The 15,655-nt window shown below is 46.5% G+C and overlaps 1 protein-coding gene across 1 annotated transcript in view; it reads left to right on the top strand.

The window, feature by feature from the left end:
- The first annotated feature begins 2,437 nt into the window (after nucleotides 1-2,437).
- The window catches only part of MTHFD1 (methylenetetrahydrofolate dehydrogenase, cyclohydrolase and formyltetrahydrofolate synthetase 1), a 91,796-nt gene continuing 78,578 nt past the window's right edge, over nucleotides 2,438-15,655 (top strand). Inside the window, exon 1 of the mRNA XM_063118136.1 lies at nucleotides 2,438-2,555. Within this exon, the coding sequence (XP_062974206.1) occupies nucleotides 2,515-2,555 (41 nt within the window). The 5' untranslated portion in view covers nucleotides 2,438-2,514. The remainder of the gene's footprint in view (nucleotides 2,556-15,655) is intronic.

The raw sequence follows: 15,655 nt of genomic DNA, 5'->3' as shown, positions 1-15,655 counted from the left end.
TTGCTATTGGGAGGAAAGTATTTCTGGTTCAGCCTGCTGCAGGATCATCTACTTCCCTTGAATTTCCCTCCCCCTTTGTCCCCCCGCCCCAATCCCAGGACCTGCACAACAGTTTGAGAGCTAGGGACTGTTCACACAACACTCTAACCCATACTCAGTAGTTAAGTGTCAGTTATTTTGAACCATGAGTGGATTGCTTGTTGAATCATGGGTCAGCGTGTTTTCTGAGCTCAGCACGTTTTCCACAGGGTGGGTTATTGTGTTGTCTGAACACAGCCAGGGCGGCTTGTTAACCACCCTGAACAACCCAACAACAAACCACAGGTTCTCATGGTGGCTTGTTCGAGAAAATAAGCTACACTGGATGGTTAAGAAGCCACCCTGGCTGCATTCAGACAACACGCTAACTCATCGTTCAATAAACAACCCACGGTTCAAAACAAGCCGCACTCAACCACTGAGTGCAGGTTAACGTGTTGTGTGAACAGCCCCTTAGGGACTTCTGACGCCCAAGCAATTGGGTCTATAGGGTTGCAGTCTTAAAATGAGAGGAGTGGAAGCATAATCCGGAAAGTCAGCGCTCTAACTGGGTGAGGCCTTAGTTTGATACAATGAAGCCTTCAAGCAAACCTACGCATTTTATCAAGAAAGCTTGACACATTGTGCACACTCTGCCTGAGTGAAGACACATCTCAGTTACGACCCCGGCATTGGTGCACCCTCATACTTTACTGAGGGAGGGCTTGGTCAACTCCATTCCCATGAGGGGGGCTGCCCCACAGCAGGGAGGAGGGGGCAGGCATATACCTCTGCCTCTCGGCCTAGCAATCTCCCTTGGCTTCAAACTTTGTGTCCCGCAGCTATGTGCTGGTTAGGAAAGTCTGCCTCCAGTAGTTGAAGACGTGTCCATGTGGTTGAAACCAACACTAACACTTAAATTAATATAAATCAATTAATGCATTTAAAAAACAATCACCCTGGGGCACGTAGTATGTATTCCAAGTTGCAAGTGTCTCGGTTTTGCAGTCCTGAAGCAATGGCGGTGACAGATGAAGAGATGCACGTCCTCTTTTATTACTAGAGATTTCCAGCAAGGCTTAAGTTAGATGACAGACAGAGACTTCGGCTGTAGCTAGACCTAAGGTTTATCCCAGGATCGTCCTGGGTTCATCCCTGCCTGAGCACTGGATGCCCTGTGTGGCACTTAGATGAACATGTTTGACCCCAGGACAATCCTGGGATAAACCTTAGGTCTATCTACGGCCTTGATTTCCAGAAGAATAACCATGTTAGTCTCTTGCAACGAAAACACAAGAGTCCTGTGGTTACCTTAAAGTAGGGTGACCATATGAAAAGGAGGACAGGGCTTCTGTATCTTTAACAGTTGCACAGAAAAGGGGATTTCAGCAGGTGTCATTTGTATATATGGGGAACCTGGTGAAATTTCCTCTTCATCACCACAGTTAAAGCTGCAGAAGCTATACTAGAATGACCAGATTTAAAAGAGGTCAGGGCACCTGCAGCTTTAACTGTGGTGATGAAGCGGGAATTTCACCAGGTTCTCCATATATACAAATGACACCTGCTGAAGTTCCCTTTTCAATGCAACTGTTAAAGATACAGGAGCCCTGTCCTCCTTTTCATATGGTCACCCTACCTTAAAGACTAACACATCTAGGGCACAATCCCGTGCAGGTTTGGACGGACAAAAAAAGTCCTACAACTCCCAGCATGCCCCAGCCCTGGGGCATGCTGGGAGTTGTAGGACTTTTTTGTCCGTCCAAACCCGCACGGGCTTTGCACCCATATTCTGCCATAAATTTCCCCTAATCCGCCACCGTCTTCAAAATGCCTTGGACTACAACTCCCATTATCCCCGCGCAGCCTGGCCTCGGGGGAGGATGGGACTTGTAGTCGCCCGACGTACCTGGAAGGTTCACAGAAGAACACATGCGCGCAGGTTGGGTGTGTGTGTGTGTCGGTGGGTGGGCTGCGAGCGCAAAGGAGAGAAGAGGTCAGGAGCCTCTTTCCCCCGCCTGACCTCGCCTCGGCTTTCAAGGTGCTGATCGATCGGCACCACCTCCGGAGGCGGAGGAGGAGGCGGCCGTGCTTGCTAAGGGAAAACAGACGCTCCTTGGAGCCGGCCCAAAGGGGCGGACCGGGGGCCTCTCGACCGTGCGCGCCGGAGGAAGACGCCCCCAGAGGCGTCCGCGGGGAAGGTTCCTCGTGCTCTCTTCGCCCTCTTCCTCCTCCTCCTCCTCCTCCCCCTTGCCAAGGGGGCGGACGCGGGGATCGCTGGCTGGCTGGCTGGCGGGGCGGGTCTGCGCGCGGCTGGGGTTTGCGCTCCGGGAGCGGCGCAAAAAGTTCTGCAGCTCCCCCCCACGTGGCCGGCTCGGGGAGGCCGGAGGGGTGGGTCAGCGAGGGCGGGGAGACTCCCGGGGTTCTTTTGCCCCCCCTCCCGACACCATCGGAGCCTCACTCAGCGCAGGAGCTGCTGCCGTCAGAGGGATCGCCATGCCTCCCGCGGAGATCATCAGCGGAAAGACCGTTTCCGCGTAAGTTCTCCCTCGCCGCCGCCGCCGCCTCCTCCTCGGTGCCTGGATTTTGTTGTTGAGGGGGTGGGGTGGCCGAGGAAGAAGGCTGAGATTTGCACGCTCCCCCGGCTTAGTAGCAAAGGGAGAAGAAAGGGAGGCGGCATCCGCGGGGCCTACGGCGCACCTGGGCTGTAGCCCGGCATGCATGGGGGGCTACGTGTGGTGGGAAGGGGCGATCGGCCTGTAACTTCTCAAAACAGAGCCTCTGGGGGTTGGGGAACTTGTGAAGGCTTCCAGCCAGGTCTACAGTGCAATCCTAGGCTCGCCTACTCAGAAGTAAGCCCCCTTCAGCAGTTTAGTGGGACTTGCACAAGATTGCACAAACGTGCACAAGATTGCAGCTTCAAGCTTTCCTGGGCGTGAAGCTCGACTTTCAACAGATGCAAGTGTGTGTGTGTTTAAGGGACTCACGACTACCTGGCAGTAGCGTCCCCTCTTCCCCCTCTGCCCAGCCGTTGATCTTCCGTTTCATCACTTGATCGCTTTGATCTTTCGCTAGCCTACCTACCAGGCAGCCGTATTTTTTTATCTTGCTCCTCAGTCAAAAAGGCTCCTGGAGCGGCTTACCTATAATCAGTAGTACAAGGCAGTTCCTGCCTACAGGCTTAGAATCCAAAACAGCCACCACATACAAGGAAAAAGGAACAGGGAGGGAAGAGGGGGGAAATCTTGTAGCAGGACTCCTGGAATGTCTGTTTTATAAATGTCCCTTTCAGTGCCAAAGGCACACCTGAGGTTTTGGACCTTCTTACATGCTTACTTGTGAGTAAGCTCTACTGAACAGGGTGGAGCTTCCAAGGAAACCTGGGTTAGAGCTGGCTGTTAATTCCCGTCTGCCTATGGGGAGCTGAGGCCTGAATCATGGAATCATAGAATTGTGGAGTTGGAAGGGACCTCAAGGATCATCTAGTCCAACCCTCTGCCATGTGTAGGGAAACCAATTAAATCATCCATGAGAGGTGGCTGGACAGCCTCTTCTTAAAAACCTCCAGAGATCGAGAACCCACAACCTCTGTAGGTAGACTGTTCCACTGTTGTACAGATCTTACTGTCAGAAAGTTTTTCTTTATATTTAATTGAAATCTAAGTAGCTGTAACTTATACCCATTCCAAGGTCTCGAGATAGTGAATGGTCTCCGATCTGCAAGGGATTGCATTTGGACCTTCTGCATACAGAACATGGTGTACTGCAGCCTTTCCCAATGTGCCTTTCAGATGTTTTGGACTCCAACTCCCATCAGGCCTGACCATTAGCCATAGAGGCTGAGGGGATTTACAGTCAACACATCTGGAGAGCACCACATTGGGGGAAGACTGCTGTAACCCATCCACAAACTTCCCCAACTCAGTGCCCTTCAGATGACAGACTGCAATTCCCATAATCCCCAGCCAGCATGGCCTGGGCTGGCTGGGGACAGTGAAAGTTGGAGTCCTGAAACAACTGGAGGGGATCAAGTAGGGTAAAGCCAAGTTAGAGCATTATTATTATTATTATTATTATTATTATTTATTTATTTATATAGCACCATCAATGTACATGGTGCTGTACAGATTATACACAGTAAATAACAAGACCCTGCCGCATAGGCTTACAATCTCATAAAGTTGTAGTAAACAATAAGGAGGGAAAGAGAATGCAAACAGGCACAGGGAAGTGTAAACAGGCACCGGGTAGGGTGAAGCTAACAGTATAGAGTCAGAACAAACTCAATATTTAAAAGCTATAACTTCATTCAGCCATAAAACTCACTGGGTGACTTTGGGCCAGTCACACCCCCTCAGTCTGTCTTACTTCACAGGGTGGTTGTGAGGATAAAATAGGAGAGGGATGGAAAACATTGTGCTTCTTGGAGGAAAGACAGGATTTAAATATCACCATTAATAAAAGTGTTTATTAATGTTTATTAATAAAAGGAGGACTCTATAAATGCATGGCTTATAAGTCCCCTGATGGTTAATGACCAGGTTCTCAAGGCTTCACAAGCAGTAAATGCCTTTTGACTATCAGAAAAGCTGTTGTCGCCATGGGCATCTGAGGATCCTCCGGAGCACTGCATGGCCATTGTTGGAAGTCAGAATGCGGGCTAAAATGGACCATGGATCTGCACTGAGGAGGGGGTTGGACTTGATGGCCTTATAGGCCCCTTCCAGCTCTACTATGGTTCTCTTGTCCTGATGCTCCGAAGGTCCCCTGGACCCTCTCCTAAGCCTGTCCCATGGAGAGGGTCCAGGGGGACCTCCTAAAATGCCTCTCCTAAGACTTATTGCCATCAAGAGCTTTCAGTAAAAATAAGCTGCTGTTTTTGGCCCCACCCATTTTTGGAATGCAGCGTAAAGCTTCTCCGAAATGAAATTTCGCCCTCTGGCTGAGCGAAGTTCTGCAACCCTGGCATGTGAGAGAAGGGTGACTGAAGGGTGTGTTGGAGCAGCGGGGTGGTTGAGTTGCTACTTTTCCCTCCCTGGCAGCGGGCCTGTGCCTTTTAACAGCTGCATGACATGCAGGATTCCAACAGCTGTTTGCATCTCCACATTAGGAACTACTGTACCTGTTGAACTTCTTCCTTGTCTTGCGCTTAAGGCACAGAGCTTCTGTGGTGGGTGGGTTGGTGAAGTCAGGCTGTCACAGGATTATCGAAAACGTAATCAAAGAATCCTACAAGTGTTTTTTAATATATATTTTAATGGTTTGTATAGCATTTTAGTCTTTTTAACTGTTTGTAATCCTTCCAGAGTATATTGGTTATTGGGCAGATTGACAATATAATAAATCATAATTGATTTACAACTACATGGATTTGCATATGACTGAAACGAGAGTTTTGAAGAAAAAAAGTATTTTCAGATGCCGTGCGCACCTGTGTTGCACAATCTTGGCAGTGATGGTTTGCAATATAAAACTCTACACAGGGGAGACAATGAAGGAAGGGGTTCAAACTAAACCTTCATAAACCAAGGTTAAGTGACAACTGCTTTGGCTTAATTAGAGCAGAGGTTGGCAGGAAGTAGATCTCCAGATGTTTTGGACTTCAACTCCCACGACAAGTGACCATTCTGTCTAGGCCTTCTGGGAATTGAAGTCAAAAACATCTGGACATCTACCTTCTACCCCCCCCCCCCGTGTTAAAAGTATGGGAACTATTAGGGCAGGGGTGGGGAATGAGTGGTACTCCAGATGTTGGACTGCAGTTCCATCAGCTGTAAGTAGCACAACCAATGGTGAGGGATGATGGGAATTGCAGTCTAAGACCATCTGGAGCACCACACCCTTTTATTAAGAGGCTGTTCCAAAAGCTTTGTGGAAAATTACTTGCCTAAAGCTGTAATCCTAAACACACTTACAAGGGAATAAGCATTTTGGAATCGCTTCTGAGTAAACATGAGTATACATGGTGTGGAGAATGTGAGAAGGGAGACATTTTTCCTCCCTTTCTTAGAATACTAGAACCCAAGGAAGGTCTTCTTCACACAGTGCATAATTAAACTATGGAACTCACTACCATGAGATGTAGCGATGACCACCAATTTGGCTTTAAAATTCTTGGCGCAAATTCTTCGAGGAGAAGGCTATCAATGGCTACTAGTCCGGATGGCTATGTGCTACCTCCAGTATCAGAGGCAGTAAGCCTATATACACCAGTTGCTGGGGAACATGGGTGGGAGGGTGCTGTTGCACCATGTCCTGCTTGTGAGTCTCTTACGAGCAGCTGTTTGACTGCTGTGTGAACAGAGTTGGTCTGATCCAGCAGGGCTCTTCTTATGTTCTTCAACGTGCAGACGGTTGTGCTGTAAATGTTGGAGCCTTAGGAAGAAAGGGGGTGAGAGGCACATCCTGCCGCATACTTTCACTTTCCAAGCTCTGACCCCGTTGAGAAACCTTTCCCCCTTTCTGTTCCATGGAAGTTCACCCGCTGAGACTGCCTCACAGCATCAAACCAACCATCCCACAAGCCCTGTATTTTGGGTTCCAGCAGTTGCCTTTTCTCTGCTAGCTGCACGTGAGCTGGCTGATGAATTGCCAGTCAACGGAAGTGGGGGACGTCCTCTTTTGCCTTCTTACTGGCTGTGTTCCAGTGCCTGTGCTGTTCCCATTGCAGCCAGCCAACCTTCTCCAGCGGCCTGCTTGCAAGGCGTGATTGCATTGCCACCCACCCCGCACTCCCCACACTCGTGGAAGAGGAGCTGCAATGTTGTGCAAGCCCGCTCTTCTGACACTGCTCACGCAGGTAGGCTGCTTGCGTAACCAGTTAGTGGCAGGGATTAGCTGTCTGCGGTAAGGCCCATTGCAGCTGACGCTTTCCCACCATGTTAGATCCATACCAGGAAGAAGCTTTGCTGGTTGCATCTGTATGTGCCAGGCTTCTGTTCCAGGGTAGGTATGTTTGGGCATGTGCCAAGGGAACACGTCCCGGCAAGGTTCCACTGACAATTGCCCCCTGGAATTGCTCTTCCTCTTCCCCATTGCAACCTGCTTGTTCATCTGCCTCTTGCTCTGGTACTGGTAGTGAGAAGGAGGAGGAGCAGGAGATACCATGACCTGCTTGCTTGCTGCCTCTCAGCCTATCAAGCAAGCAAGTCGTAGCAAGGACAAGAAAGAGGATGAGGAGCAACAGCAGCTGGTGACCATCCTCCAGGGAGATGGTAAGCTCCCTGGAGGAGGGGGGCCATGGAAGGTGGCCTTCAAAACCTGGAACCAGCACTGAGGAGGGCTAATAAAAAATAAAAATGCAGCAGCCTAAAGCTGAGCTCCCTGCTCTGCTGTATATGCTTGTGCTACCATAGAATGGCTGCGTTAGGACAACACTTTAGTCAATGGTGGAGGGAATAGTCAACTCACAGTTGGGGTTTTTTGGGTACTCCCCACACAATGGCCCTGTTGCGAAGACACCTTAAACCATGACTTTAACCATGGTGGTTAAGCCTGAAAGCCAGGCCATGTTCAGAAGACACCTTAAACCACGGCTTTAACCATGGTGAATAAAGCATTATTCACCATGGTTAAAGCCATGGTTTAAGGTGTCTTCTGAACATGGCCTGGCTTTCTGGCTTAACCACCAAGGTTAAAGCCATGGTTTAAGGTGTCTTCTGAACAGGCCCAACATGTTCCAACACAACTGTGAGGGGTTGGGGCTGGTGCTGAGTGGACTAATAGTCAACCTGGCGTTTGACTGACACAGCCCCCACTCCTCCCTGTCCTCCCTCAGTCCTCCCGGTGCTATCCCAGCAGCCTCTGTGAGTTGTGCCAGCTGTAGCAGAGCGGCCAGCCCGGTTTGGACCACTCTTGCCAGGGAACTCTGTAGCCAGGTGAAAAAGTCAACTAAATGGGTCGAAAAACTCCACTGGTTCAGTTCGGACAACGCAATAACCACCAGTTGTGCTCTTCAGCCAGTTTCCTCAGTGGGTTTTTTTTTTAGGAAAAAGTCAACGATGGGGTGGTGTTTGCCCGACAGATGACACAAATACCAATCATTGACCATTCAACTGATAGTTGACTACTAAAACCACCGGTGGTTATTGTGTTGTCCGAACTGAGCCAATGTGTTAAACTGTGAGCATGTTTAAACTGTGGTTATGTCAGGAATAGTTCACATGACACACTAAGCCATAATGTTTAGCTAAAAATGCTTAACCACTGTGGCTTAGCGTGTCATCTGAACAGGGTCATCGAGGGCGAAAGTAGATGGGTTGGGAGATAGATATGTTTATTGGTAACCTCCAGAGCTTAAGCCATAGTAAATAAATCTGTTTGTCTTTAAGGTGCCACAAGACTGTTTGCTGTTTGTTCACGTTCCTGCCCAATATAGAAATTGGAGGGCATCTGATTTATTTATTTTTCAACAGGCCGTGTGTGTGGATGAGGGGAACTGATCCCTCACACCTATTTCCCCTTTGCTCCATTGTAGTGGACTCTGTTCTCTCCACCTTGGCTCCACTATCAGATGAAACAAGATGGGGTAGGGAGAAATTGCCTGCAGCAATGGTGTACATGGAGGGAACTTTCCTTGCACATACCTACACATACTTTTCTGTGTCAAAATTAACGGGCTACGTTTGTATCTGTAATAGGTCCTTACATGATTTTGGACACTTCCGGGTCATGATAGGGGTACCTGAAATAATTCATGAGTCGTGGGATACCGCAAGGTCTGTAGATCCCTTGTGTTCCTTTCGTGAGAAAGTTGTGGCTACTTCTGTGCCCTAGACCGAATTTTAGAGTTGGGGATAAATGGGAATCAAATTTGGGCTTGATATCTTTCCCGCAGTGTACTTGGTTTTTACAGTGGAGCCTGGTGGCTCCGATGTCAGTGGGGCATTGAAATCACTATGGGTTTCAGTCAGAACCACCTAGGATAGCCTTTAGGCTTCTGACTGCAATGCAGAGTAGATTCATCACCCCACTGACATTGCTACCACTAGCTTCCTCTGTTTTTTAAAGTGAAAATGTATCCAGAAGCAGGGTATCGGATCCCAGATTTCCCTAAAGTAGGGAAATGGATTAATACTTTTTTTTTAAAAAAAAAAGCCTACTTTTTACTAAAAGTATTTTTGGAGTGACCTTTTCTAGGAAGGTAGTCCCTTTGTTTCAAACTCCTGTCTGCTATCTTCCTTCATTGCTCATTAACTCAGTGGTCCCTGACAATTGGTATCTTGATCCTGAAATTATACGTGTGCTGCAAAATGTTTGCTCCCTTTTGAAATCCATGTGTAGCTTTAAAGTGAATTCTCAGTACCGTCTGTGTCTGCATGTAACACTAACCCATGGTTTATGCTGATCATGGTTTTTTGCTTTAGCCATGAGCTTGTAGACGAGCAAAGAAACTGGGGGTTGTTTTCCCTATTTCTGGTTTGTTTCTCTCCCACCTATTATGCCAGGCATTAAAGTGGTTTGATGCCAGCAGAGCAGACGGTTCCAGCAGCTGCTTCAAATAAGAGGAGGCAGCCGCAGGATCTGGGACTGTGTGAAATTTAACCAGAAAGCCTTTGTAGTGTCATCTGATTGAGGGTTCATCTGATTGAAAGTCATGATATAAATTGGCCTTTATTCCTGAGTTCCAAACATTCAAGTAGCAATCCTCTTCTAGTTGCTGGGGAGAGCTCATAAAAATGATTTTGCATCGTGCATCTATATAGTGTTGCATTCTAGAGAGTTAACTGTGTGAAGTCTGTTTATAGCAAATGCAACAAAGGTTTTATGGTGGCACTAAACCCTTAACAGATTTATTGCAGCACCGGATTTCATGGACTAGAACCTCGGCTTTGTCACATTCATGAAGTGAATGCAGCAATGAATCTGTTAGTCTTCAGGATGCTACCATACTTTCTTGATAGTACTATAGCACTCAGCTTCCTCTTTTGGAGAGCTGTTTGCCATTAAACAGGGTTTTATTCAGGATTTTAGAGTATTATTTATTATTTTATTTTATTATTACATTTTTATCTCACCCATTTTCCTATTGACAGGAACCCAAGGAGGCTTACATAGTCCCACCCCCTCCATTTTATCCTCACAACAACCCTGTGAGGTAGGGTAGGTTGAGGGCCAGTGACTGGCCCAAAGTCTCCCAGTGAGCTTCCATGGCTGAGTGGGGAACCCAGATCTCCAGAAGCTCAGTCCAACCACTACGCCACACTGGCTCTCTATTTAATCCAAATTGTTAAAATATCCTACATCAGGGATGGGCAACATACAGACCACATGTGTCTCCACTGGCCTTTTTTGTGTTCTTCCCTGCCATAGAATTTCCTGTAGCAATGGCAAAAAATGCAAATAAAAATGATGATTTTGCTTCCGAGCAGGGCATGTTCTCTCCCTGTGCTTTACACTGCTTTTTTGGCCGCTGCTGCCACACCGGCAAATTTTGACATCAAATTTGGTGGCGCTGTGAGGGCAGGTGTGTGGGCCTCGGAGGAGTCAGGAAGGGAAATATGGTTCCTTGATCCCTGGATGTCAGGTTTGCTTTCAGATGGATTCCTACATTGAGCAGGGGGGTGGATTTAATGGCCTTATATGCCCCTTCCAACTCTACTATTCTATGATTCTATGATGTGCTCACCGTTACTTACAACTTGGGAAAAGCTTTGAATCGATGTTAGTTCGCTGAAACGTCGAAATGGTGTGCGCAAATTATGGAACTCACTACCACAAGATGTAGTGATGGCCACCAATTTGGATGACTTTAAAAGGGGGTTGGATGAATTCCTGGAGGAGAAGGCTATCAATGGCTACTAGCCCTGATAGTTGTGTGCTATCTCCAGTATTCGAGGCAGTAAGCCTGTGTGCACTTAGTTGCTGGGGAACATGAGTGGGAGGGTGCTGTTGCACCAGGTCCTGTCTTGTTCATCCCTGGCCGATGGCTGTTTGGTAGGGTAACCATATGAAAAGGAGGACAGGGCTCCTGTATCTTTAACAGTTGCATAGAAAAGGGAATTTCAGCAGGTGTCATTTGTATATATGGGGAACCTGGTGAAATTCCCTCTTCATCACAACAGTTAAAGCTGCAGGAGCTATACTGCAGCTATACTGTGACCAGATTTAAAAGAGGGCAGGGCACCTACAACTTTAACTGCTGTGATGAAGAGGAAATTTCCCCAGGTTCTCCATATATACAAATTATACCTGCTGAAATTCCCTTTACAATACAACTGTTAAAGATACAGGAGCCCTGTCCTCCTTTTCATATGGTCACCTTTGGCCACTGTGTGAACAGAGTGCTGGACTAGATGGACCCTTGGTCTGATCCAGCAGGGAACTTCTTATGTTCTTATGTGTTAGGTTGGTATGTGTAGAGAAGAGGGGATTTTTTCATGCGCCTGTTGGGAATAGAACGGGAGGGATTCCAGGCATTAGCTGTCCTCCACAAAGTTTCTTTCAGAGGAGTCACAAGTTGGAGCTTCCGAAGTCTCATGTGCAATCAATTAAATGGTGCTTCAGCATGATCAGGTGACTCACGAAGCTGTGGATCTAACTTGGCATTTTTTCGCATGTGGTGGTCATTTCCCTCTCAGTAGATTTCTTTGCACAGAAATTTGACCTTGGAGCGACCCTGCATTCTTCGGAAGCGTAGCTGTTGCGAATCATTTTTGAAATGGCACATTTCTCAAAAAGAGAGCGGGGTGCATTTCATCCAGTGTGGTGGATAGAGTTGTCCTGGGAAGCCTTGAAAGCCAATCTGGTCAGCCATGGAGCTTACTGGGTGACCTTAAGCCAGGCATTGCAGCTCGATCTACCTCACAAGGTTGTTGGGAGGACAAAATGCGGTAACTTCCACGCACACTGTCGGGAGCTCCTTAGAGGAAGAGTGGAATTGAAAAGTGATAATAAATGTCATGAGTTTTATTTATTTATTTATTTATTTGTGAAATTTATATACCGCCCCATAGCCGAAGCTCTCTGGGCGATTTACAAAAGTTAAAAACAGTGAACATTAAAAAGTATACAAAATTTAAAACCATCAGAAATATAAAAACAACAGTATAAAACAACAGTATCTAACAACAACAGTTCTAGGGTCTATTAAAAAACAAACAAACGGCATATGTTGTTAAATGCTGTTAAATGCCTGGGAGAAGAGAAAAGTCTTGACCTGGTGCTGAAAAGATAACAACGTTGGCTCCAGGAGAGCCTCATCGGGGAGATCATTCCACAATTGGGGGGCCACCACTGAAAAGGCCCTCTCTCTTGTTGCCATCCTCCGAGCTTCCCTCGGAGTAGGCACTCGGAGGAGGACCTTAGAAGTTGAGCGTAGTGTTCGGGTAGGTTCATGTCGGGAGAGGCATTCCGTCAGGTATTGTGGTCCCAAGCCGTGTAAGGCTTTATAGGTTAAAGCCAGCACCTTGAATTGGGCTCGGAAACGTAAAGGTGTTAACTCTTTATTTAATTGCAAAACTGTTCTTGTGAAAATAAAGTTGGTTTATTTGGATCATTTGCTGTCACGCTACTTGCCATGAACTTACAGGAATTCTGTATGGCAAACATCTTGCGTCCTTCTCTTTTCTGTGTGTGTGTGTTCCACATAATAATCAGGACACCCTGTGAGTGAAAAAGCCTCATGCTTTGCAATTTAGTTTCTTTGGACCCTTTTATAAATAGCTTAGGTATGCAGATTCAAATCTCTTTGCTTTTACGGGGCAAAGTGCAGCAGCAGAGATGATTGGCCAATCAAAACTATTCAGTTTCCTCTTGAGCTTAAATGCTTCTTATTCGGTGAAAATGTGAAGAAACGTTAAGTAACTTGTTTTTATTTAAGCTGGGTTGGGTGGGTGGGGGGTGATCTGCAAGCGGCTGGACAGCAAGTGATGGATATGTTTGAGTGGGATTCAGTGAAGTATTAACTGACATTGAGAACAAATGCCCTTTGCAACTCAGCTCTTCTTTTATTCATTTATTTCCTAGTGGGGATTGCCAAAGCAAATGAACTAAAAATTGTGAAATAAAAGCCAACAGGGGGGAATGTTGACAGTGGACAGGGCTGTTTCACATGATAGCTTTTCCAAATGCAGGGATAACTTCTGGTTCTGCAGACTTAGAGAAATGTGATGCATCAGGGGTGTTGAACATCAGGCGTTGGGCCAAATGCGGCCCACCTGGGGTGCCAATAAGGCCCGCAGGGATTCCTCAGGCAACTCCACCCCTTTTGCCTGGCAATTGCTTGGTGGTTACTCTGCCTTTGCACATTTTTTCCCCAGTCTAAAAGGTTGAAATGCCCCTCCTAAGACTTTGGCCTTAGCTAGACCTAAGGTTTATCCCGGGGTCATCCCTGCCTGCTCCCGGGATCCCCTGTGTGTCATTTACATGAACAAGGATGACCCCGGGACGATCCCAGGATAAACCTTAGGTCTAGCTAAGGCCTGAGTTACTGACAGTAAGAGTTTGGGCACCGCCCCTTTTGCCTTCAGCCCCTCCAACTACTAGAATGTGGCCCCCGAGAGCTCCTATGAAATGGAATTTGGCCCTTGGACTGACAGAGGTTCAACACCTCTGTGATACGCAAATGGGAAATACCAGGGTTGGCTCCAGGTTGGAATGGACCTCAGGTGAGCCTTGGTAGGCTTAGCAGTACTGGGCAACTGATTCTAGCCACTTTTTTAGTCTATTATTATTATTATTATTATTATTATTATTATTATTATTATTATATTTATATCCCACCGTTTCCCCCGTACTGGGACTCAAGGCAGTTTATAAAATTAAAACATGTACAATTAAAACATATAAATATAAATTTACAAAAGTTAAAATAGAATTAAACCTACAGTACAATTAAAAACATGTTAATTTTTTTAAAAAAGCAGTAACAGATCAAAAAGGGGGAGGGAATCCATAAGGCCACAGAACAATGCTAGGTTGGGGTTGTTGTGGGAAATTGAAAGGATGACTAGATTCAGCCATCCAGTGCCGCTCAGAGTGCCAGGCCAGAAAAAAAATATATAAAATACTGGGGGGATTCCAGGGCAAGCCTCAGCAGTGGGCCCTACTAAGGTGTTGGGGCTGTCAGGCAACAGATCAAGGATGCCACGTGTTAATGCTAGCCCTGCAAAATGCACCGACCTGATTTTCACATTACACTAACCCATGCTTTGGGGGTGTTGAATTCAGGGGCTGTCGTGATGTGCAAACTCAGCTGCACTAGCAAGCCATGGGTTGTTAACTCTGGGTTCTTTAAACTCTGGGATGTTGTTTTGTGCAAATTGAGAACTGTGAGTTGTTCATGGGTTGTTTCGCCAGGCTACAGAAGTGGCAGGCAAGAGTGTTGAAAAAACAGAAGCTGATCTACTTGCCACAAAGGCATTTGGGATTCAAGGAGGGAGTGGGCAAAGGGAAGCAAACAACCCAGGAATTGAAAAACCAAATGATGGTTTGTTCATTCACCTGCTAGACAAGCCCTGGGTAGGGCAGCAAGCCATGGTCACTACCTTAACCAAAATTGGGAAAAACTATTGGCTTAACTAGGGTTGGGGAAACAAATTTAAATTTCATGGTGCCAATGTTAACATTTTAGGAGCAGGCACAGCACTTAATTTTCAAGCACAACTCCTGTATAAAAGCATCATTTTCCTTCCTGGAAGCCAGCATCATGTCCAGGCCTTTTACCCATGATAGGAATACCGGCTTCTACAGCCTTTCCTGTTTGCATCGTCACAACTACTTCATTAAACACAGTCAAGCACTACAGGCCAAAAATGGGTTACATTTGTTATACCATTTTAATAAAATATAATAATCGTAGATGTCTCTTTTACCGGCAGTTGCATCCTATGCTCACCAGATGGCACTGAAATGTGATTATTATTACTTTTGCAGGGAAGGCGTATTTGGGGTGGGTTGCAAATTTAGCGTAAATATAATAGGAATTGGCTTGTCAAGTTGATATTTTTTTCACTTGCACTATGCTTTTAAATCTTATTAGGTTTCAATGAACTATGCATGTGCCCAGCTCTGTCTTTGTAGATCAGCTGTATCATAAACAAGAAGCAATTTATGGCTCTTAATTTTATATAAGAATGATTTGCAATTTCTCTGTGCTCTAATGTGGTATAATTGCACCAACTTGGTGCCCTCCTGATGAGTTGGGACTACAACTCCCATCATCTTTCCCATCACTGGGCCATGCAGTCCTAACACATCTGGAGGGCACCAGCTCGGGGAAATTTATTTATTTATTACATTTATGTTACCATGTTAAACTAGGTCTAGGTTGACCATGAATAAAGTGTTAGTCAAGAGCACCTGTGAGCATATGCAGAGTTCCCCCCTCCACAGTGAATTACTGGGAAAAGTGCAGAAAAGGGCAGTTAAAATGATCAAGAGACTAGAGCATCTCCCCCATGAGGGAAGGTTACAACAGCTGGGATTGTTCAGCTTGGAAAAAAGGAGTTGGAGGAGAGTCATGATAGAGGTGTAGAAGATTATGCATGGTGTAGAGTATGTGGATAGGGAGACAGTTTTCTTCCTCTCTGAAAATACTAGAACCCAATGGGGTCATCCCATGAAGCTGATGGGTGGGAGATTCAGGACAGATAAAAGGAAGGACTTCTTCACACAGCGCATAGTTAAACTATGGAAT

The sequence above is a fragment of the Elgaria multicarinata genome, chromosome 2, assembly GCF_023053635.1.
Source record: "Elgaria multicarinata webbii isolate HBS135686 ecotype San Diego chromosome 2, rElgMul1.1.pri, whole genome shotgun sequence".
Classification (NCBI taxonomy): domain Eukaryota; kingdom Metazoa; phylum Chordata; class Lepidosauria; order Squamata; family Anguidae; genus Elgaria; species Elgaria multicarinata.
Note: the sequence above shows the minus strand (reverse complement) of the source record. Positions and strands in the feature narration are given on the sequence as shown.